Source organism: Drosophila suzukii, chromosome 3 (genome assembly GCF_043229965.1).
Source record: "Drosophila suzukii chromosome 3, CBGP_Dsuzu_IsoJpt1.0, whole genome shotgun sequence".
Classification (NCBI taxonomy): Eukaryota; Metazoa; Arthropoda; class Insecta; order Diptera; family Drosophilidae; genus Drosophila; species Drosophila suzukii.
The window spans coordinates 12557306-12580749 of NC_092082.1; the positions used below are offsets into that span (position 1 = coordinate 12557306).

Sequence of the window (23444 nt, forward strand, 5' to 3'; positions counted from 1 at the left end):
TCCTTGGCATCTGCAGCAGAAGCAGCTGACAGCTTTATTATCAAATTGCCATGAGCCAGCCATTTGGCTCAATTTACGTCATGGATCTTCTGCTGCATATCAGTGGTGTCGAGTATTTGGAGTTGCAGTCGGGGGTTAGGAACTTCGATGGGGAAGTGGGTGCAGGCCAGTATATAAATCACTTTCGCCGCAAGTATCAATCTCTGACATGTGGCAAAAGTTGAACTGAAACTGAACCCTCTGAATGCTTGAGAGCAAAAGAGAAAGACTTTCGCACAATGGAAGAAAAAGAAAGGAAAGGCAAAATGTCGTCGCCGTTGTCGTGTGACACTGAAATGCGGATACAATAAAAGTTTATTTTGTGTGTGTGTAGGTTTTTTCACCCTCCTTTCCTTTTTTTTTTTTGATTTTTTCTCCAGCTTGGCTCCTTTTTTGGTCCTTTTTTCATGGTTGACAAGACGCGAGGAGCAGCCAAAGTGCACCCCATGGAGCAATCACTCGATGCCAGTCGGTATGGTATGGTATGCTATAGTATCCTTACCGGCAGCCAAAGCAACAGTATTGGTTAGGCAACAAGGACTCCTCACACGCATTAACAGCAGCTGCTCCTTACACACACACACATATCTATAAAAGTTTATTAAATTTACAAGGAACTTTCATGCAGTTACTTTTTGACATGCTTCCTTGTTCACTTTCCTTTCATAAAAATCCACAATGACAATGTAAATATATATGTAGATGTGCGTGACCTTATGCGGGTGCAAAGGATTTCAATTTAAATGAACTTGCAGATGAGCATTTTATTTTCTTGCACATTCAATAATTTTGTTTTCAGGTCATATGGAAAATTACATATATGTAAAAAAGGCTCAACGGACAAAATGGCATTGAAATACAGCCAACAACTTGTCATATGTCACATTTTGCGGCTGATTTTGCGAATATTTACGTTGTTTATTTGCGGAATTTTCTGTTGTTTTTTTTTTGTATCAACAGACCTGAAAAGGGAGTCGAGTCGAGTCTGAAACTGAAACTGAAACCGAATCTGAGGCCGTTATCTCGTCTCGTGTTCGATCCGCCAACACGTCGTCGTCAGCGACGCCGGTGAAAGGAAGTTGACCTCTAAAGTTTAATGCATTTAAATAAATCTTAAAAAACAGCACATTAAGCGAGACAAAGCTGAAGGCGAAAACAACAAAGTCAAGCTGAAAAATGTGGAGGGGGAGGGGTTTGAGCTGAAGTTGGAAAAGAGTAATGTAAATTAAAAAATTTAAATTTTTGCATTTTTTAGTCGGCGGCAATTAAACCGAGCGACGCGTGCAGCCTAGCCATAAAAATATTTGCCAAAAGCCGGTTACTTCGATGACTCAGAACTGGTTCGAGCCGATTTTTTGGAATCCAGTCTGAAACCCAGCTTACGTGGTGCACATATAGGAAATTTTTTATAAAGGGAGCAAAAATATTTCCATCTATAGTAGATATGTAGGTACTGCATCGGAAAACGTACTTTACAGGCTTTCGTTATCATTAAAATTGTAATATGGTTCGCCTTTTATCTTTTAAAAAGAACTACACCAATATCTAAAAGTATGAAAAATTTACATCATTCACAATCGACCTCCAGCTGCGTATACAACTCAATATCCGTTTTATCTCCCGCTCTATTATGAGTAATCATAAAGATGTATAATTATTTTAACCCTATTTCCCGCCTTTACAACTCAGGTTGATTGAGTTTCCTCTGTCATGCTGACGCATACGCACACCACCGAGGTCTCGACTATCCATTTCATCGGTGAAACGGAAAAAACCGAAAGTGATTTGCATTACAAAACTCAATTAGAGGCGTCAAATAGCCTTGTCCCATAGACTCACATCCGCCCACAATGCAAAGATACACAGATACAGATGCAAATCGAAAAACCCGCTCCGCTGAACCCATTGATCAAATTTTGATTGACAAGTCGAGTGGCTGGACTGTCTTGCTCTATTTTTGGGCCATATATCTTGCTTGTGCTCTATTAAGCAAATTCGTTTGGCATTTCATTGATCTCATTGTTGCTATCTGGCTGGCCATAATTGCATCATTAACGGCAATTAGTGGGGGCAGAAAGACGGAGCTCAGACACAAATCCATAATGACAGGTCACCGCAGAGAATGTATATATAATGGAGATGAGGGATTATCGATTTTGGCTATGGGTGTCTATAAAGTTGCCAGATTACAAATATTAAAAATGTCCTTATGTTTTAATTATGTTGTAATATTTTAATACTTCCTTGTATAAACAAAGTTTAAAATGGTTCCCCAAGAAAGCCGAAAAATAGAGCTCGTGATTCGTGACTGAGTCTATTTTTTATTTCATCACCTTACGATTATATTTTCACGCGGGCACCTCTACCACTTATATACCTTTCCATCAACTCCGCTCCAATATTCCTGTGGTTGCTATTGAAAATGGTCGTTAATTGTGCGCAAAAAATAACAGATAGGTTTATAGGTTGAGACAGGCCAACGGATACGGCAACATAACCGTTGTACGATTATGAAATATGAGACTTAATTTGTAATTCAAGCCATCCTGCAGGTGTCTTTGTTATGTGTCATTTAAGATATTGTACTTTGGCTTTGATGTCGATCTCAAACGGAAATGAAAACGAAAGACATTTAAAGCACCGATGCTCCCACTCGATAAACACAAGATAAACGACTGTGTTTCTTGGGATTTTCGTTTTCAGTTTCGTATCTGTATCTGTATCTGATTCACAGAGAACACAAGGTCGTTCGGCGGCAGCTTTGCAGTCAAATGTTGGCCAAAAGTTTTCCCTTTCGCAATTTGACATGTAACAGGAAGAAGCCTCAAATTGAATTTTAACAATCGACCGTGTGTGTTTTTCGGTGTGTTTTCTTGACTGCCGACAATCTGACAACCTCTTGAGTGGAATAATTCTCGGCTCGAGTGGCTGAAGGCCCTTCACAGATATTCACCTGTGCGAAAAGCGAACCAGAAGCCGCTTACGATTTCATTTCCACGTGAGATGCCGCAAAAGACAGGGCTTTTATTTATGGTCTTTAGCGGACAAATGGGGGAAAACGAACTTGGCAACCAAAAACCATTTTATATTAAGAAAAAAACATGTTTGTCAAGCTTATTTGAATTTATGCAAAAATACAGCATAAAAAAACTCTTATTATCTTGCATTTACATTGATTTTATGTTCCCACAATATTTAGTATAAAGTTCCCACACCTAAGTCTTCTTATTATTAGAAACTTATTAATATATGCTCTTGAACTCACATTGCCCATATTTGTCATTCATTTTAAAATTAATTTTCCTTTGTTTGGCCCGTAATTTTTTAAGCTCTCTTAACCCCCCGTTTAACAAACTAAACGAGGCAACTTTTTAGGATTCGTTTTTGCTGTGCATATTGAAACACTGTCATTAGTTAAAGCAAATATGCACACGTAAAAAACAAACATAAACAAGCGGCTACTGCTAATTTTTCATACACACATATTTGCATAAATTAAAATGTAATTATAATAGTGTGTTAAAAAACGCAGGAAATGATTTATGCATGGAACGTAAAGCCCCAAAGATTCTGGGTGGACTACAGGCGAAATTGTCGCTTTCTATATGAAATGTATGTAAATATTTCCATTTTTTGTGTAGTGTTTGCAATAATAATTGCTACAAATAAAATAAAGAGATATTGAAAATATGATGTATACGTATATCATAAATTTTACGAGAGCTTGGCATTCGCTTTTTAATTTTCAATATTTAACTTTTAATTGTGGGCAATCAATTTTAAAAGAGCCCAGTCTCGGGCCATGGGTAAAAATATATCAAAATATAGTTATTTCAACATACACAATCGTTCATATAAATATGATTTTTCATATGCCGCGCCTCGGAATCATTTATCAAACCAAATATTTTCATCTGTCAAGCGCAAAAATCGTTATTGAATTGAACTCACTTTTAGAAAGTGAGTTTGAGTCGAAGTTGGTCCACACTTTGGGGAGTCGGAGTCATCGAATATGACTTTGAACGTACGTCCGAGTATATTTACATATACTCGCTTGTATGTAAATATGTGTGTATACCGGCTACTGTGCAAAATTGACTATTCACCAAATTGAATTTTCAAGAACGCTCTCAAAATGCCAGACAAAAAAAAGCTCTTACTGTTTTTCCCCCCACTGTGATTTGATTTGTTTATTTATATTTTAAACATTTTTGTTTGCTTGACTTTTTTGCCTCATCATGGCCAATCCAAGAAGTGGAGTGAATATTTTTTAATTTTATGCCCCGTCATGGCCCCACGCACAGTTGCCACAGTTTTACTTTCATTTCTAATTATGATAATGTTTCGCAAGTGATCTCGATCACTCAAAAAATATTGTTGTATATTTTCAAGAGAAAGTACAGGTACTTAGGTAAATTATTAGGATTAGAAAAATATTTAATTTGCTGTAAATAACTGGAATGACCTCGAAATCCGCTAACTGATGTCTGTGACATGAAAACGAGCTGCTCGACTTGTAGAACATTGAAAGCGATTCATTTAGTTGTTGGCCAGGCTAAGTCAGTCTACTCTTTCCCCGCTCTTTTTTTTTATGCGCAAAGTTCAAACTACTTAAGACAATTATTTCCGGCACTTTTTCTTTAGCTTTGCCATAAAAACTGGCACAGAATTGTTGTGCTGTTTGCCGTATTCCTGTTCTGGCAATTTGCCTGTCGCTTCAACTGAACTCGAACGAACTGAAACTGAACTCGAATTTCACAGCAAATCGCTGTATAATTCCAATTATAAACAATTACCTGGAGTGAACCTAAGACGCCCCGAGTCACAGTACTACTTTTTTTTTTTGGTTTTTTCTCGTTCTGTCCTACTAACCTGAAACGAAAAAGAGAGAAATTGTTTGGGTAAAGTAAACTGTTTAGCACTGATATGCGAATAATCAGCAAGAGTTTCGTTTCGGGGTGGCAAAATCAGAGTGTGACTCACTGGGCGTATGAGCGATTTCGAAGCAATCCGGTTGAATGACACCCAAGTGGGCCAACTCAGAGTGCAGTCAGCACTAAATGTTAATATATTAATGATTTGCAATCGCCGCAGCGGCCAGACTTTTCTCGGGCCGCATTGTGGACATTGGCCAACTTAGGCGACAATTGGCCGCTTTTAATTGCCAAGTCGAGCTGCCGCGATTCCAAACCATTCCCATCCGGTTCACAGCACCCTAATGCGGCGGCAGATCTCGCATTCAGGCTCTGTGTTTTACACGAAAAAAAATAGTCCCTAATGTAAAATGTTTGGTAATGAAAAAAAAATATTGTCTCATCTAATAATACAAGAAATAGGTTGATTTTATAATTTTTTTTTCTTTAAAAATTTTATCTCTTGGTTTTTTTGGTACTTGAAAACTTTTAATCAAACTATATCTATTGTGCGGTGATACAAAAAATCAGCAAAACTATTAAAATTGAATATATACAAATTTTATGTTGGGGTATTTTTTATGCAACTGTAATATCTCTATGAAAATCGTAGAATAATGAAAGGTAGTTCGTTTTTCTATCAACTTTTAAGATCTTTAAGTTGGCAATACTTCTAAAAATTAATGTAATATTCCAGAAGAGCTTTAAAACTATTTATTCAATTTTTTAAAGAACTCCCATCAACTTTTAAGATTTTAAAGTAGGATAGGCTTCTTAAAAAATCTATAAATTAAATGTAAGGTTGCAATATGGTTTCAATATATTTTTATATAATCTCTTAAAGAACCCCCTATTTTTTCCAGTGCACCTCTCCGCTATGGCAATTCATTAACGCTCCACATGCGAAAGAAACGCTGCAAGTCCGTCTCGGACTCTGGCTCAAAGAAAAAGTTGCTGTGCCAGTTTCGGGCTTTGTGCAACAGTTGCAGCTCGCAGGCTGCGACTTCGACTTCGACTTCGCCCGAGAGTCGAGTCATGATTGTCTATCCGTCCGTGTGTCCATGTGTCCGTCCCGTCTCGACTGGACCGGCGTTGGTTTAATTATTTAATTTTGCGCTCATTTGCATGAGGCAAGCACCCAGTCGCCCCGCCTTTCGCAAGTGATTTGCATCCGAGACGGCTTGTGTTTGGATCCGTGCAGCGGAGCGCATTCCCATTCGCAATCCCAATCCCAATCCCCCGAAACACCCACGCCCAGCGGCGATCTATGACCAGTGCCAAGCCAAGTGGAAATGGAAACTGAGGCTGCGGTGGAAGCCGAAACTGAAACTGAACCTCAAGCCATAGGTGCCCCCTGCAGGCCTCGCTTAAATTTGGCAGTGTTGCACATTTAATCCGGCGGTTATAAAACAGGGGAACAGCCATGGACAAGCTAATAGTTTAGAAAAATTAGGGAACACTCAGTTTACTAAATAAAGAAATATAGATTTTCAAAGAAAAAATATATTTCTACCTATAAACCAAATTAATATTGGGAAATTTTCTAGAATAGTACCTAATACGCATAAGTAAAACAAAAAAATATTTTAAAGCATTCAAAAAATACTTCCTCATTATGATTTTAAGCTATAAAAGCTAGAAACATGTACCCATATATATATATTTATTTTGTTTGTGTCCCAAATTAATTTCACCAAATCCTATTAGCTATTTATTTGCTTACAATTTCTTTAAGTTTTCCAATTTTCTATCTGTTGCTGTACATCAAGACCAAGCCACAGGGCACTTTAAGAGCGGAAACCCCACCTATCGCCGAAGTAACTGTGAACAAAACGCTGAAATTATCCTCTATTAGGCCAAAACTCACTTTAAATTTGTAAGCATTTCCCCGTAACAGAATTCGTTGGAAAAAACAGTTGGCCTGCCTTGGCAACCAGTGCAATTTTACAACCACTGCAGCCCTCGGCCCAGTATGTAAATTTTTCTATAAAAGCGTAACCAAAACAAAGACTACAAAAATGTTAGCCCCGAAATAAATTCAAATTTTTTATGAATCAGGGAAAGATGTGAAGCATGTGGGCGGTGGAGTGCGTGACTGAATGGCAGACTTGGACAAAGTTTGAGTGAGCTATAGGAAAAGGCCACTACAAAGTGTTTTCGGCACTGGAAAAAATATAAAGAAATAGGTTGAAGTAACTTTAAGAACCCTTATAAGATACAATGTTTATATTAAATGTTGTGGTCTGTCTAGAAAGCAATAGCATTAAGACAAGACTTCTAAATATCTAAATACACAGTAATAAAATGAAGATACAAATTATAGTTGATGTCTACATATAAGATCATTACTTGAATATTTTATTAAAGCTACAAGATTTATTTTATATTTTTCTTTGTGCACTTTTCCAGTTTTAAATGAATCATTTGATTGCATTTTAAAACACCATATAAAAACGTATATTTAATGTAATTTTGTGTCCAAGTGACTTGGGCCACATTGAAGATGCTTCTGCCTTGGATGTTGTGGATATTTCTTGGTCATCAGCAAAGCCTGCAGAATGTCTTTCAATATTTTATGCGTGGGGGGAAGGTGAGACGTCGTCGACACACTGACATACACAAGATGTTGAAAAATTAATGAAAATGCCGTACCAAATTGAAAACAATCAAGGCCCAGGCGGCTAGAGAGAGATGGCTGGCATCGGAGTGAAAGAGACTGGTAGAGGGTGAGTAGAAAGAGATAGAAGAAAGAAAATGCAGTTGACCAAATATGCGCAAATATTGTGGTTTGAAAAGAGCAACAACAAGGCAAAAGCCGGTAAAGGCAGATATAAAGCGTGGCAACAAGATGATGTTAAAAACGACGACGACGACGATGATGATGATGTTGATGATGATAGCGATGAAGAAGCCTCTCTGACTAAAAAAAGAAAGACGAGGCGAAAAACAAGAAGAAGACGAAACACAAACAAGCAACTTGAAAACTTGATGTAGGTCAAATATTTTTTTCTTGTGGCTTCCAGTCAACGCCTGCTAAAAAGTGGTAGAAATAGGGGCGTTACGGGGGCATCTGAAAATGGAAGAGGGTACCAGGGAACTCGTCTTAAATGTCTGCCTCTGCACAAACATACGTGTGTGTGTGTGAGTGTGTATCTGTGTGAGCGTGTTACTTTCGGTTTATAGGCCAATGCAAGATGGCAAGTTTATAAAGCATATGCGGAAGCAGAACGCCGAGAAGGTGGATAGGGTGAGTAGGGAGGGGTTTTTGGGGGGTCTTATAAAGTTGCACCCCCTCACCATCGCACATCGCCCGGGGTTATGATGAAGTTTCCGACATTGATGAGGCTGCCAGAGCGGAGCTGCCACAATAACCAAAGGAGACAGACAGCTGGCCCGGCTCGGGTTGCTCCTTTTGAGCGTTCTTAATTGCCGAGGCAAACACGGGAACAGAAACAAAAACGAAGCAAATAATAACCCACCGGGAGAAAAGAACTTGGTCAATAGCCAGGTTCCAAACGAAACTTCCGTCAAGTCATGGCAGCCGTTTTAAATGGTTGTGGAAACAAAGAAATCGCACAGCCGCAAGATATTTTTAGCAACACCCATAATCTGTTTTAAATTCATTGCTCCCCACTTCATGCATACATTTTGTAAAGCAACTGCAGTTGGTATTGGCAATTTCTTAATCAAATCGATCTGTTCGCAATTCCAGTTAATTTATGATCAATTGTGGCGGTCATATTAACAAGAACTATAGGTTTGGAAAATATATACAAGTAGGTACTTCGAATTTTAAAATGATCCTTAATACTCAGAACAAAAGACTTTAAAGCATGAAGAATCCTTACTAGTCAATAGATTAGATGATGTATCGTAAAGTTACAAAAAGGAATGATATAATTTTAAGCTTGGGAATATTGTATTGTATTCTCAATATATATTTATCCTTTAACTGAAAACCTTCTTTAGAATATGTGACACACAATTTTGTAATTAATTGAAGATATTTAGCTTGTAACATATATTTTTTAACGATTTTAATTTTCTTTGTTAAATTTCAAATCGATTTCTCCCACTGCAGTCCAAACAAAGAAAAGCTGCTGTCAAAGTTCTTGGCATCTGGCAACGGGGGAAGGCTCAAAACTTATTTACCCGCAGAATGCAACCCTGAGCAGATGAAAAACCCCCAGCTGCCAAACCCACTGAACTCCTGCCAAATTGGACCATGAACGTGATCAATTATTTCCCATTGTTGCGCATTTTTTCGTCGTTGTGTGCCTCGAAATCAATAACACAACAAAAGCCAACTCGAGCGGACAAGCAGCTCAAGAGTCAAGGCTAAAATCGAACTAAACTTGAATCCGAGTTGCGTTTCGTATTTGTCTTTATCAGAGAGACCACTATGAACTAAGCTTAAATAATAACTGTCCGTAGACCGCAACAAACACACAATTATGAGCGTGGCCAAAAGGCTGGAAATGCATACAAAATCACATCAAATATCAATGTCAGTCGTTAATTGTGACTCGACCCAATCGATTGTGTCAAGATGTTTGTGTCTATAAAAAGATGATGGCGTCGCCTCGTTGACTCGTGGGTATTACCTTCTCTATGGGTCTGGTCTGCTGACCCTACGGGCAATTAGGTGTTATGTGGCCAAATATAGATCGGTTCGGATCAGTTTTGAACTCTTTTCAGTGAACTGGCACTTTTTTGTCAAGATAATGAAATACTTGAAAAATGAGCCGTTTTTTATATTTCGTTTTTCTTTTTGTCCATCTATTGTTCAGTTTGGCTTGCAATTGGCTTCCGCTTTTTAAGTTCGCTTGTTCAGCTTTTCAATTACTTGGGCAAACTTTTTGTATCGCCTGTTTTTCTGTTTTTTTGCTGACCTTTGCGGTGTTTTTTATAGTTTGGTAAATAAAATGTATCGATTGCTCACGTAAGTGGTGGTTAAATATCAAACCTAAGATAGTGACTACAGACAAAACAGGGGTTTTGAAAAAATGGCAAAATAATAAGTGAGTATTGTGCTACAGAAAAAAACAAAAATTATCGTGGCACTTGGTTCGTTTATAAGATAAAAGATAGGGTTACAGAAAAATTATATAAGTAAAAAGTGTAATACTTTGTTTAACCAACAAATTGAATTATATAATAAAATACAAGTAGTTATAATTTCGTTACCAAAAAATGCATTTGGTAACGCTTACAATTTGAGTACTTTCCTTAACTTCAAATTAAAGATAACCAACTAAAATTAAAATAGAGTCACGCTGTCTTTCCCCCAACTATCCAAAGAACACAATGGAATGTAGTTTTGCATTTCTCACCGAAAAAAAAATTATTTATACAAGTAGAAAGTCGAAACCGTAGATTAGACTGTAACAAATTTACCATAATTAATTTTTTAATCATCTGCAGTTAAGGCCGTTCAAACTGCTCGACTTTCCGCTCTTTGCCGCAATTGAATTAATTCAATGTGAATTTGAGCAAGAAGCAACTAATTTCAAAGGAAATGGCGGACATCAAGCAAAATGCTGGGACAATGACGCCGAAAAGCTGGCCAAGTAAAGATACCGTTTTGGCCGGGAATTATCGGCTTTTGTGTTCAGTCACTTCGCTCCAAGACCATTCTTTTCAATTTCGTTAATGGATTCGCCTTTGTTTCGGTCGTCTAAGCCGTGAAATGTTTTAGACAAAGTCGTTAAACTAATAATGGCAATATAGTATGTATGCAGGTACTTGGAATCGGTTATTTGGGTAGCTCAAATTAATTTGATGTGAACCAGGCTTTCGGTGATTGCAGCAACCGGGCTAATTGGTGGCCTGTTTTTTTTTATATTTTTCGTAGCTGGTTTTATATCTTTTCTACCCTTTTGACTAATGGTGACCAGGCCCAGCATGTGTGCGCCGCCAATGATATATAATTAGCCAAGGCAAAAAGGCAAATTGGCTGACCAAAGTCTGGGCCAGGGCTTAAAGCCGCAAATGCCCAAAAGCAAAGTAGTATCCCCACTCCCCCTTTGCCCTCGTAATAATGTTTTTACAAATTACAGACTAATTTGGTAAGGGGCCCTACAAAAAAGGGCCAACACTTGGTGTAACTTATGGCCCTCTGGTCTGAATATATGTAAGTCTATGTCTGTATGTTGCACATTTCCTTTTCAAAAGTTATTAGCGTGTTGAGCGCCATTTTTCTTGCTTTTCTTTTTGATTTAACATTTTTTTATTTTGTGCAGAAAAATGCTCCTCCACTGCTGCCGGCTAAAGAATGTCTGTAGCTGCAGATGTATCTGTATCTATGGCTACAGCTACAGCTGCATAGTATATATATCTCTGAATCTGGATCTGAGTCTGGTCTGGCCTTTTCTGGGTTTGTCTGAGTGGGCGGCAGAAGGAGTATATCTATGTGTGCATGTCGAGCGCTTTATTTTTCAGCCTTTGCGCTTTTTATTTACGATTTTTTTTTCTCTTAGCATTTTGAATGAATGAAAGTTGCACGAGTGCAGCGAATAAATGAATGAATGAATGAGTGAGTGCGCAAGTGAACGAGTGAGTGGGTGGCAGCTACAAGAATGTTGCAAATGGTTCAACAAAACGCTGCATATTAAAATATTTGGCAAGGGTGGGGGCGTACACCACTGCGTATGCTCAACATTTGCAATTCCTTGCATTGCCGAGAAAGGAAATTAGTCAAATGCCGGCGACAAATTGAATAGGAAAAACAAACCCCGCTGTAATGGAATACAAATACCGCTTACAAAGTCAGCGGAAGAACCTCTCAGTTGGAAGGAAGAAAATAAAAATGGTAAAGACCTCTGCACCTGTTCACTGCGGAAAGGGAAGACTTAGAAATGCTCAGTGGCCACAAAAAATACAAGAACTTATGGGATATTATAATAAACACTAAGACATGGGAAAGAAAATGTTAAAAAACTGTGTGGCTAAAGCTTGGGATTACCAGCATATGGTAAAGTATATCGGTTGGCAAAGGGGGAAATAAGATATAGGTATTTGTGGATATTAGTTTGCACCTCTAAGGATTTATCTTTAACTTTAAAATGTAGAAAATTAACTTTCTGTGTTTAAAGCTTAGATACATTTTATTTACAAAATATCTTAATAATCTTAATATCAAAACCATATCTGTTCATCCAAATTGGCTACAATAATCTTCCGTTTAATAGTTCATATGATTTGGTCCTGAGATTTAAAACAATTTAAAGCAAAAAATTGAAGAAAGTAAATATTTTGATGTTAGTTATTACCTAAAGCACCTTCTAATGCTTTAGGTTATGCATGGAACAACCATTAAATCCAGTGATTCTACCACTTAAACTCACTCTTTCTCCATATCACCGGCGATTAAAGTATTCTTGCCGGCCCGCGCCCACTTAAGGTTAAGGTTTTCACTTTTTTCTGCAGTTTCGCTTTTCTTTGGCCATTAAGTTTCGACGTTAGTAAACAAAAAAAAGCGAAAGATAGCAACATTTTTTGCCCATTTTGTTGATGCGACGTCGTAAACTTTCATGTGCCGCCTTCGCTGCCAACTTTTTGGTCGTGATCTTTCACTCACTCACTTTTTCCACTGTCTCTTCAAACTAACTGGCTAACTGGCGAACACACACACGCCGAGGCATTCAAATTAGTTGTGGGCGCTGCTCCCTGGTTTTCTTCTTTTTTTTGCCGGATCCGTTGTAATTTCAGGCAACACACGTTCGTGAGGGCCCAAACCAAGCCCACCTGACCACGCCCACCTGCCAGGGGGGACACGCATAAATCTCGCCACTATGTCAATCGCATCAAAGTCACGTAATCTATGTGACATTTTCACTGAATCGTTAAAATTGGAAAAAGCGCTACAGAGCTGCAGTTGATTTCACAGAGGGAAAAATATACAAACTTGTTAAAACTGCATTAGGTAGTTATGTTACTGAAATTGTTTTACTGTTTAAGGAGGTATAATTAGTATAGAGTTCAGTTTTCTTTTTAAATAATATTCCATTTTTTTGTTGTGAGGCCATTGTATACATTTTATTTTACGAAATGTATTTTGTATACATCTACTCCACCTTTCAAGTGAAATGTAAGCTACTTACTATCTAAGCTGACTGTTTATAGTTACCAAAAAAAATATGTAAAGAACTAAGCTCACTGCTGAAGCTGAATCTGTGTTCAAAAAAATAATTATAATAATATTAAAAATGTAACATTCATTACAGAAAAATAAGATTTCGATTTCCATTGCTCTTTCCCATTGTATAAAGGTAGGAACTAAAAAACTTTTATTTTCCAGTGTACCTAGAACGCACAATACCCGCAGGTTCATCGTGAATAATTCAAGTGGCGTTCGCTAAATGCAGTTAGATGCACATTTGCTTAGTAAATTGCTTTTAAATCTGTTTGCCCATGTCCGTTAGTAACTCATCAGCTGGCTAACACTTCACGGCCAGTCAACACACTGCAAAGATGATTAATGTCAAAGTCAGCTGCAGGGCAGGAAAAAATCATAATTAAATTTTTCGTTAAATCCATTATGGAAAAAGGAATTGAGTTCTGCCAGCGCGAAGGTTTAATCAAAATTTTCACACGAAAATGTTTTGTAAAGCTTTTTGCTTAACCTCGTTGCCAAAAAGAAAATGAAAAATAAACTAAAAAGTAAGCTCAACGTTGGCAAACTGATACACAATGCGCAGAAAAAACTGTTAACACACACCCCATGAACTCTCACACATGCTCGCTTTAAAAATGGTAGTTGCTGCATTTATTTTCCACCATTTTGTTGCAATCTCTAGCCATCTATGGTACTTTTCAGGGAAGAGGAAAATTGTGCGACTCTGTGAGTATCTTTGTATCTCGAAGTTTAATGCATCATAACTGCACGCGATTTCAGCTCGGGATTATCTTCCTGAGCATCATCTTTCAAGGTCAGAGAGCTTTTGCTTCACAGATGACAACAACAGTGTTCACTTTAAGACCTTCGCTGTTGTAAGTTGTTGATAAACATCTAAAGACGCGATTTAAAAAGCATTTTACACTTCGGCAAAAAAATTTAATGACAATTTTAGGTACCAGAAACTAAAGAACATTGTTGTTTGGATGTGAAGTTAAAATTTAATTACAAATTTAATAATTTGTAAGCCTTAAAACCAAATGGCATATTTTGAAAATGATTAATGATGATTCCCAAGCATTATGATAGATGTAAGGGATTGCCTAAGTAGAGAAATTAATTTTAGTTTCCATATATTAAAGAAGTATGTAAATTATTGTAAATTTATGGCTCTAAAGTTTTCTTTATCTACCAGCATAAAACATTCCCCATTATCATGTTTTTTTCTTAGTGCCCTTTTGTCAGCCATTCACAAGTTTCCCTTTTGACAGCTTTAAGAATGGGCCAAAATGATTTGTGCGAGGCCAAGACAGCAACACTTTCCATTCACGCCCGCGCCTTTCGCTTTTCTTTTGCAAACAGTTCTCAAGTTGTGCGAAACTGGAAATTAAAAACACTTAATGTGCACTTCCGGTTGGCTTGGGGGCCAGATGAAAATTCCTCAGATACTATATTTCAGATCCCAGACTGCGTTGCTGTTGCCGCAGTAGCAAGCAGCAACTTATCGGTGCCATCAGCAACAGCAACATGTACAGCGGCAACATCGGCGGGGCAACAACATTTTACGTTAATATGTTTGTTTGTTTGTCTTTTGTTTTTGGCTCAAACCCTTTTTTGGCACGTTTTGTCTTCAGCCTTTGTGTTGTTTGTGTGTCGTCTTGTTTTTGGTTGTTATTTTTACTTCTCCACTCCGCTCTTCACTCTTTGGCTAAATGTTGTTTACTCTTTGTCATTGTTGGTGTTGTTGCCATTTTTCTTTTGTTTTTCCCAACATTGTTGGTGCCGCTGCTTAACATTCACCTACTTTTCACCTTGTTAGCCACGTTTGAGCAGCAGCAGCAGCAGTAGAAAAAGCAAGTTCTGCGCTTGGCCCTGGCATCATCAAAGCCAACGGCGGAGGCTTCAAATGAAATTAGAAGTTGACGCAGTGCAAGAGTAGAAAAAGCAGCTAAAAAGCACCAAAAGGCGGCCAACACAATGAGGCACAACGGGACGAAAGGGGCTGAAACAAAAAGCCAACAATGCAAAATGCACGGAAAGCCAAAGCCAAGGAATGAAGCGAATTCAGATGAAGAAGGCCTACACTAAAAAACTATGAAGAACTATGACTTACAAGATCAAAAGTTTTAAAATCTATAAATTACAGGTTTAAGAAATTTTAAAAACTAGTTTTTCATTTATACTTGTTGTTTATTAAATACTAAATGCTAATAATACACGTAGCTTTTTGAATAAATTCTCCTTTATTTATAATGAAATATAAATTATAACACAAAATCTACCAACTTTTAAATGTGCAGTTCCCCACAATGGTTTCTATTTAATTCTCTAAAATATTTTTAACTAGATTGATAGATAGATTATATAAGACATAGATTGTCTTTAAGAATTAAAACACCGTTAAAATGATAACAATAGGTGCGTTAAGTATTTAAGATTGTATTCAAGAATCGAAATACCTTTAAAAATGATAACCATATTTGCGTTAAATATTTCAGATTGCATTCAAGAATCAAAAACTCTTGAATATGGTAATTATATTTGGCTTACAATTTTAAGAGTGTGTCTTACAATCAAAATACCTTTAAATGGATAACAATAAATGCTTTAAATATTTAATATTGTATTTTAAAATCAAAAATCCCTTACAATCTCCAGTCACCTCTAGTTTCGCCCAGTGCACATCCACTCTCCTCGGCAGTGAGAAGATGAAAACTGAGCTCTAAGTAGAAAGTTAATTAGGCTTAAATGTGCGAGAAGTCGACGATGACGACGGCATTGAGTAGGAAACACAACAAATACAGCAAGAATAATAGCAACAATAGCCGGGGAGAAGATGAAGCAGAAAAGCCAATTAAAAATTCTTATGCTTTTGCTTTAATTTTTCCAGTCAGCTTCGCAGTCTTCAGTCCGCCAATGGCTAATAATAATTTTTTGGCCAAAAACTGCTCGACGGCATCTGCTTGCTTGTTAATTAATTTTTATGCATTTCTACAAATGTTCAATCCAAAAAAGTTTTCGATGCTATGCGAAGTCGGCTTGGCGCTTTTTTGTTCGCGTGCAGCGAAGCGAGCCAATCGATAGCCAGCGAAACTTTCGTTTCGACTGAATTTCACTCGCAGGCCCACAGGCGCCCACAGAAAATCGCCCAGAAATCACTGGCCAACAGGCCGCCAACTTGGTTGACATTAATTGGACCCATTAAACGGTGTTCGCTAATAAGTTGGCATCAACTAAGTTTCGGAAGTGGCGCTCTAGCTCTTCCGTTCCGGCCATTGTTGCCGCTGTTCTCGGCCTTGTCCGGCGGTCAGATGCGTCCGAATTGGAACGATTAACACTCGAATTGTTTACGGCGGATTGGATTGTGTGTTTGTGTGTTTGCGGCCCTAATGACATAACAATCTGTGACCCAGGTCAACTTAAACTGGACTAACCATATCCGACAGAGGGATACCTTAAGAATCAGGCTTAAATCAAGGGATTTGGTAAGCATGAAGTAAGAAAAACTACCTTTTTTTAAATATCTAAAACAAATATTTTAATAAAGTTTTTCTTCTATGATTTTATTTTATATAAAATGTTAAGATATCACACTTACAAAATGATAAACCTGAAATTTTCACCAATCTAAAATTGACACTATTTGCTACTAATAAATATTTTGTAATATACATTACTAGCTAAAAATGTCTCAAACACATTTAAGTACATTTTAAAATATTTTAACAAGATTGAAATTTTAAACTTTAATAAATTTGACATATGTATTTTTAAAAATGGTATTTATTAAAAAACAACACGTATAATATTTAGATGTTTTTACTAAAAGTCAAGAGTACATTATCAAGTAGTAATCGAGAGACTAATGTTTGGGTAACTCATAAGTATACCTAAGGTTAACTAAATCTGGTAAAACTATATTCCTTATTTTTTAAGTGTACAAGTTAAATCACAACCAATATTTTACGGTTATCTTTTTTAATAATTTATTTATAATCTGGTTTTGAGACACTTACAAATTGCCTCCAACTAGCTATTGCTACTGGGCCGTAAGCTAGTAGTTTTCATGGTTAATTTTCCCCATCTTAGGCGCATGATAATATGTCAATGTAAAATCTGAGCTACCCCCTCCATATCCGTTACCACCGCGATGACTTCATCGAGAAGCCCATTCCCACTGCCCAAAGAGGAAGCATTAGCGTGGCCTAAAGGTCGTGCCATCAACGCGGCCAACGGCAGCAACTAATTTAGGGCTTAACTCTAATCAAAGTTGAGCAGCCCGTCGGACTGAAATCCCACGGATGCGTGCCTGCATGCGAATGTGTGTATCTGTGTTGGCCATAATTGAATGGTGCAGAGGGGCGAGGGGAGACGGTTTTACAGGGGGCGTAATGGTAATCCACTGGGCAATGCAGAATCCACAAAAGGGTCTCCTACACTCCGGCTATCCAACTTTCTGCATGCGCCAGTCAATTTGCATTTTGAGGAGCCCGGCAACTGTTGCATAATTAAAATTGGAAAATTAATTTCATAATTTTTGCCAGCGCTTTCATTATTAACAATTGTCCCGAAAAAACAAAAGCTCCTCTGCTGACCAACATTTTCCATGTTTTTTGCTGCTTTACAGTTTTGCTGTTTTCAGTTTCAGTTTTCAGTTCGCTACGATTCTGGGCATCTCGATGAGCTTTTGTTTCGGGTTCCGAGTTCCTGTTCTGGTCGTTTGGCTGGTTCCATTTATTATTTATGTGCATTTTGATGTGGAAAATATTCCCTTTACATCTTTTTGTTTGCTTTGTAATAGTTATTTTACTGCGTGATGTTTTTTGTTGCTACATGGAGTTTTGCCAGTTGGAAATTTGTCGCCACCCGGAAAACTTTTTAGGGAGATATTTATATATATTTTGCGTATTGTCATTTGGATAACATTGTAATGCAGCTGGGCTACCAAAGTTTTTCTTCTATTTTGTTGCAGTACAAGAACTGGAAAATCTGAAGAGCAATTTCCACTTCACACTCTTCGGTCATGTGGGTAAATTAGCAGTGGCTTTTCCTCAACTAAAGGGAAAACACTTGGTGGTAAATGCAACATATCAGGCCTTTGGCTTTCCGCCTTGGTAGTTCCGATTTAACCCCGGCTTGGAAACTACAGTTCCGATTTAACCCGGGCTTAATGAGGCCGCAGATGCAGAGTTGGCCAAAAGAAATCGCTGATGTAATGCCACGCACATTTGCCACAAGGCAATGCCCCTACCACACCGCCTAACTGCCCATTGTGTGTAAATTTGTTACCATTTTTTCTGCTTTTTCGTATCTTTTTTTTTGTTGTCTTCTGCGTTAGTTCGTATTGCACATAAAGGTAATTTCTAATTTGCTGGTGTTTTATTGTTTTTCTGCCGGTTCATTTTATGGCGCCGACTTATGCAACACCTCTAAAGGCAGCGACGCATGCGCTCGAATTACACACATGGATGTGGATGTGGACATGGACATGGACTCTAAACGCGTACCGCTCGCAGGGCCGCTTCGATATTCGCCGTAAAAGCATAACGGCGTCCATTAATCATGCGGGTCACGTCCAACTGGGTAAAAAAGAACTGAAAACCTACACTAACACAAAATGTCGATGAGCGAAAAAAGAATATGCTCTAGTAAACGGAGAACTAATTGTGAATAATTAATGAAGTCTTGGGATTAAATATATCAGACCTTGGAAAAAACAAAATCTGATATCGTAGATATTTTATTTTATTCTGGGAAGTTAAGGGGTTTCTTATAGCCATGCCTAATTAAAGAATTTATATGTCTAGAACATTTAAGTATTCCAAATATAGCGTGGTTGTTAAATTTTAGGAAATAAACCTCTCACTGAAACTTAAGTACTATTTTTGAATTTCTCTTATAAAGATGTTCCAAAATTCTTCAATTAAAACTATGAATATCTAGATTTATGTCTTATTTAATTTTTCATATCTTTTTTATATTCCTATAGTTTTTTTATGTTCGAAGTTTAGACAGTTATTATTACTAGCACGGCATTGAAGAAATAAAGTATAAATAAATCTCTTGATTTTATAATAAAGCTTTTTCCAGATTTTACTTATCTAAGTTATGAGTATAAATTATGGAACCTCGTAAACCTCGAATTTTCATAGCTCAAAGGCAAAGGCAAAGAGAAAGGCTCATTAGTTAATGAAAAATACGACATGTTATGTTCCTTAAAATTTATTCTTTGTATTCCCAAAAGAACTAATTACCTAGCATCGTTAAATCTTCATTTAATTCTTTATGACGGACTAAAGCACTTCCATTCTTTAATGTTTTAGCTTTGGGACTTTGAGAATTTTATTCCCTGATTTAAGTAGTCAAGTTTTTTCCCAAGTGCAGCGAGACTAGAGGGAATCGAGTGTGGCAGCAAAAGAACAGTAGCATCGACAACTGTTGCCAATTAGCGGCAACATGCAAAGCACATTTGCATTTGCATTGAACCTGGAGCTCTCTATTCTGATACTCTGATATTCTTATATTCGGCCTGAAGGCGATGACACCGGTGGCAGCAACTGAGCTGGAAAACGTAATCGTTGCAAGTCGCGGCGCGAGATTAGCTTCAACTAAGGGCCAGGTACTCCACCCTTCCAATTGCCCCTCCTAATTGAGCTCTTGAGTTACAATGTGCAGCAATAAATTGAGGATTTTTGCATACCTGGGAAAGGCCGGGAAACGCTGATCGAACTACCTGGCTGGCTTAAAAGTCGCCCGCACACGCACTGATTGCATCATTTGGCCTCAAACCAGCGACGAGAGCATTTCAATTTGCATAGCATAGTACAGAAACGAGATAAAATAAATTCAGGAAAATATGTCTGAGTATTCCTGCAACTATTATAGTGACTACACCCCAAGGACGGAGAAATCCGTGAGCTATGCCCTCTATCTGCATCGCAGGGAGTTGGGGCGCCCCAGGCGCAAGATGATGCGAATCGCGAGCACCAAGTTGCAGCTGACAAATGAGCTCATCCAACTGCAGCAGCGTCGCCAATGGGAGACGGCCTTTGACCCGGAGTTCGACGCGGAGGCCAGTTCCCAGCAGATGAGTGCTTTGGATCGGGAACGGGAGTATATCGACCGATTGCGCACCAATATGCAAAGGCAGCTCGAGAAGCAGCAGAAACGCAAGCGAAAGTATCTCCAGGAAATCGGCAAGCTATCGTATTAGCCACTATAACGCGGAAGTCATTAATTAATTAATTGATAGCCATGTTAGGTATTATTAAGAGTATTATAACTCACAGAGGCAAACAAGAAAATCTAGACTTCTGAGGCACACGTTCTAATTGCCTGAGTAATTTTAAAAATATTACAATTATTATATACACTCAGGAAAGCCATAAGAAATAATTAAGGAACATATTTTGTGATAACCTTTTAGTCACAGTTTTCTTTTCTTTTGAAAATATTATTTAGTATTAGACGACAACTACATGTGTATAACAATATATGAATTATTTTTTAAGTCTAGTAACTAAAATCAAAATTATTTTTAAAAAAGCCAATTAAACATCAGATTACAAAATAAGAAACATCACTGGTTTTCAATTTAATTTCACTTGGAAAGCATAATATTAATGCATTATAAATGTGAACAAAAATTTCAAAACTAAGTTGTAAAAACTCAGATTCGCAGAATATTCAGGCACGTTTGGAAAATTGCATTTCTTCAATTCCAGGCCAGGGACTTTAAACTAGTTTTGGCTATCCCAAGTAAAGTATCATAAATCACCGAAAAAACTGTGTCTCCGTGTGACTCCCACAACTCAAAAGATTGGGGCTGAGACAAGCAATAGTGTTTGACTTTTGACACTCTTTCCTAGGCGGTTAAGGTGGGAACGCCTGTCAAGTACAGGAAAAAATGCAATATGACGACAAAATAACGACTTAAAGATACCCAACAACTAATAAATTGTATTTCAAAGATAGTTGGTTATTTGTTAGAAACAGCTATTAACATAAAGCAATAAATGCCCCTTGTTGGTAGCTGGCAGCTGGAAAGTTTTCCCGAAAATATATTTTCTTGTACTTAAGATTTTGTGAATCATTAAACTTTTTATGGTTATATGTTAGTCCCTAGTACAAGCTATAAGCCATAAATAAAGGTAAGTGTGTAAGAAAAAACTTGTATTAATAACAAACTTGTTTATTAGGTAAAGTCAATTGAAAGGCTTATGGTTATTAAAAGTATTTTAGTATTAGGTGTATTAATATATTTGATATATTGCATTTAAATGAAAATCTTGGCAGGTATTGGTTACCTTGGGAAAACATAAGCATACCAATCAAAATGGCAATTAAAATATGTTGTAAATTAGTTTTCCACTTTAAAACTTAGTTGAATATAAACAATATATACCCGATTTCCACCGAATACCTCGTGGAAAAGAAAAGCGCCAAGAACAGGCAAGGAAATGCAACAGAAGCCGCCCAAAGGTGAGCGCGCGGCAACTTTTTTCAATTTCCTGCTGCCATTACGCGAAGCGTCGCAGCTGTGTGGTGTCGTCCCTCTCGCACACAGTTTTCCACCACCCCCTCCCCCTCTCAGAATTTTCCTGGCCATTGACGTTTTTCCCGCACGAAGGCTATGTCTTCTCTGTTTTTTTTTGTTCATTTGGTTTTTCTCTGGTCGCGGTTGTTGTCTTCGCTCTCGCTTCTCGCTTGATTTGTCACACAGTCCCAACGGGAAAATAAACCTGTCCCCGTGTACTATACTCGTACTCGTACTCGTACTCCCAGTGTCTCTGGGCCGCGGAAAACCGGTATGAGCGCTTTCTTTTTGCTCCCACTGTGGGCCGAGGGAAATGCCCAGGGGGTGGCAGAGGGGGCGGGATGCATTGCGTTCATCTTAGCTCTCGTATTTAGTTGCAATTCCTTTACACACACTCGCTCCTTGCACCCACACAGAAAAAAAATATTATCAAAATATTCTAAACTAATTTCAAAAGATCTTAAAGTTCTAAATGACCAAATACTAAAGAACAATACCTAGTGACATTACAAAAAATTTTATTTTTTATTATAAGCTTATGCAAACGTGACTTAAAAAATTATACTGTTTTAATATACTCGTATATCAAATTTAGTTGGTTATAAAATGATAGAATATATAAGATCTAATAAAAAAGGGGTGTCATAAGAACAAAATTATAGATCTACCAAGTAACGCTACCTTGGAATGCCATTTATAGTGTAGATTTCAAACCAATATTTCTAATTCTTATAATACCTTGTTATATTGTAAAAATATTTTTAAAATAATTATAAGTTTAAGCAACCTGACCTCGAAAAACAAGATGTCCAATGTTTATACAATTCAGTTACTTATAAAATGGTATAACATATAAGGTTTAATGAAAATGTCTGCCATACGAATTAAAATGCAAGATTATTGTCAAGATCTATTACCAACATTTGTATTTATACAATACCATAGGTTATATACAAAAAACTCCCTGTGTAGCAACCCTAGTCCCCATAGCTTGTTTACTATTCTAAGTGCAGTATCTTGGCGAGTTTCGCTTAGTTTTTTACAGGCTTTTTCTTTTTGTTGGCATGTCGGTTATTTATGCGCCTTGTTGTCCCAATTCTTGAAAAATACTACAACAAGCCTCGTGACTGCGTCTATGTGTCTCTGCCCATGCACTTTAAGCTGATTTTTTTTTCCACCGGCCAGCTATTTTTAATAAGCAATGCTACAAAAACGTTCCCCTTCTGGCTTTTTGTTTCACTTACCTCACTTTATCCATTGGCCATTAAACGCTGCAAACGCAGGAATAAAAAAGGAGAGGAAAAAGAGTTTTTATTATTTAAGGCAGAATCAATATGAGAAATTCCGCTGACAGCGAGCCGAGCTCTGCGTATATGCATATAACATTTTACAACAGGCCAGGGGCGGGGACACACATAAATTTAATACCTTTTCAAATTGTTTTTCATAACCCATTTTCCTATAAATGCTGCTGCACTCTGTTGGCCAGCAGATAAAGTGCATTTGTTTACTTTTCCTTTATTTTACGCTGCAGTAATTGTTGCAACGGCAATGGCGAAAAAACAAATACGAACAATGCAAACTAAATTTGCTGCTTGTTCTTTGCTGAATTTTCTCTATGTACTTTGGGCTCATAGCATTTGAGCTACTGCTGGTTTGTTGATATAATGGGCTTCATTAATAAGCTGTTTAAAATGCCTAGTGAATTTAATACGCATTCTAATGTTCGTATTCCACTTCTAATGAGGTTTTAAGCTGTTCAGCTTAATTTTATGAAATAACCTAGGTTGCTTGCTGGTACCTTACCTAATTTATCATCATCGATTCGCATTTCTAAGAG

The 23444-nt window shown here is 37.5% G+C and overlaps 2 protein-coding genes across 4 annotated transcripts in view; one reads left to right on the top strand and one right to left on the bottom strand.

The window, feature by feature from the left end:
* RhoGEF64C (Rho guanine nucleotide exchange factor at 64C) overlaps positions 1–22886 on the bottom strand; it is a 103483-nt gene extending 80597 nt beyond the window's left edge. The window contains exon 1 of one of the 3 annotated variants that reach the window (XM_070997071.1): positions 22849–22886. The gene's annotated coding sequence lies outside the window, so the exon portion shown is untranslated. Of the gene's footprint in view, positions 1–4835; positions 4890–22848 lie in introns of those variants that run through there. The other 2 variants (XM_070997073.1, XM_070997072.1) reach the window with 2 other exon arrangements.
* On the top strand, positions 19744–20454 carry LOC108010945 (uncharacterized). Its single transcript, XM_017075957.4, has one exon. It carries the CDS (start codon positions 19925–19927, stop codon positions 20279–20281), a length of 357 nt encoding a protein of 118 aa, XP_016931446.3. The 5' UTR covers positions 19744–19924; the 3' UTR covers positions 20282–20454.
* Positions 22887–23444: the final 558 nt, after the last annotated feature.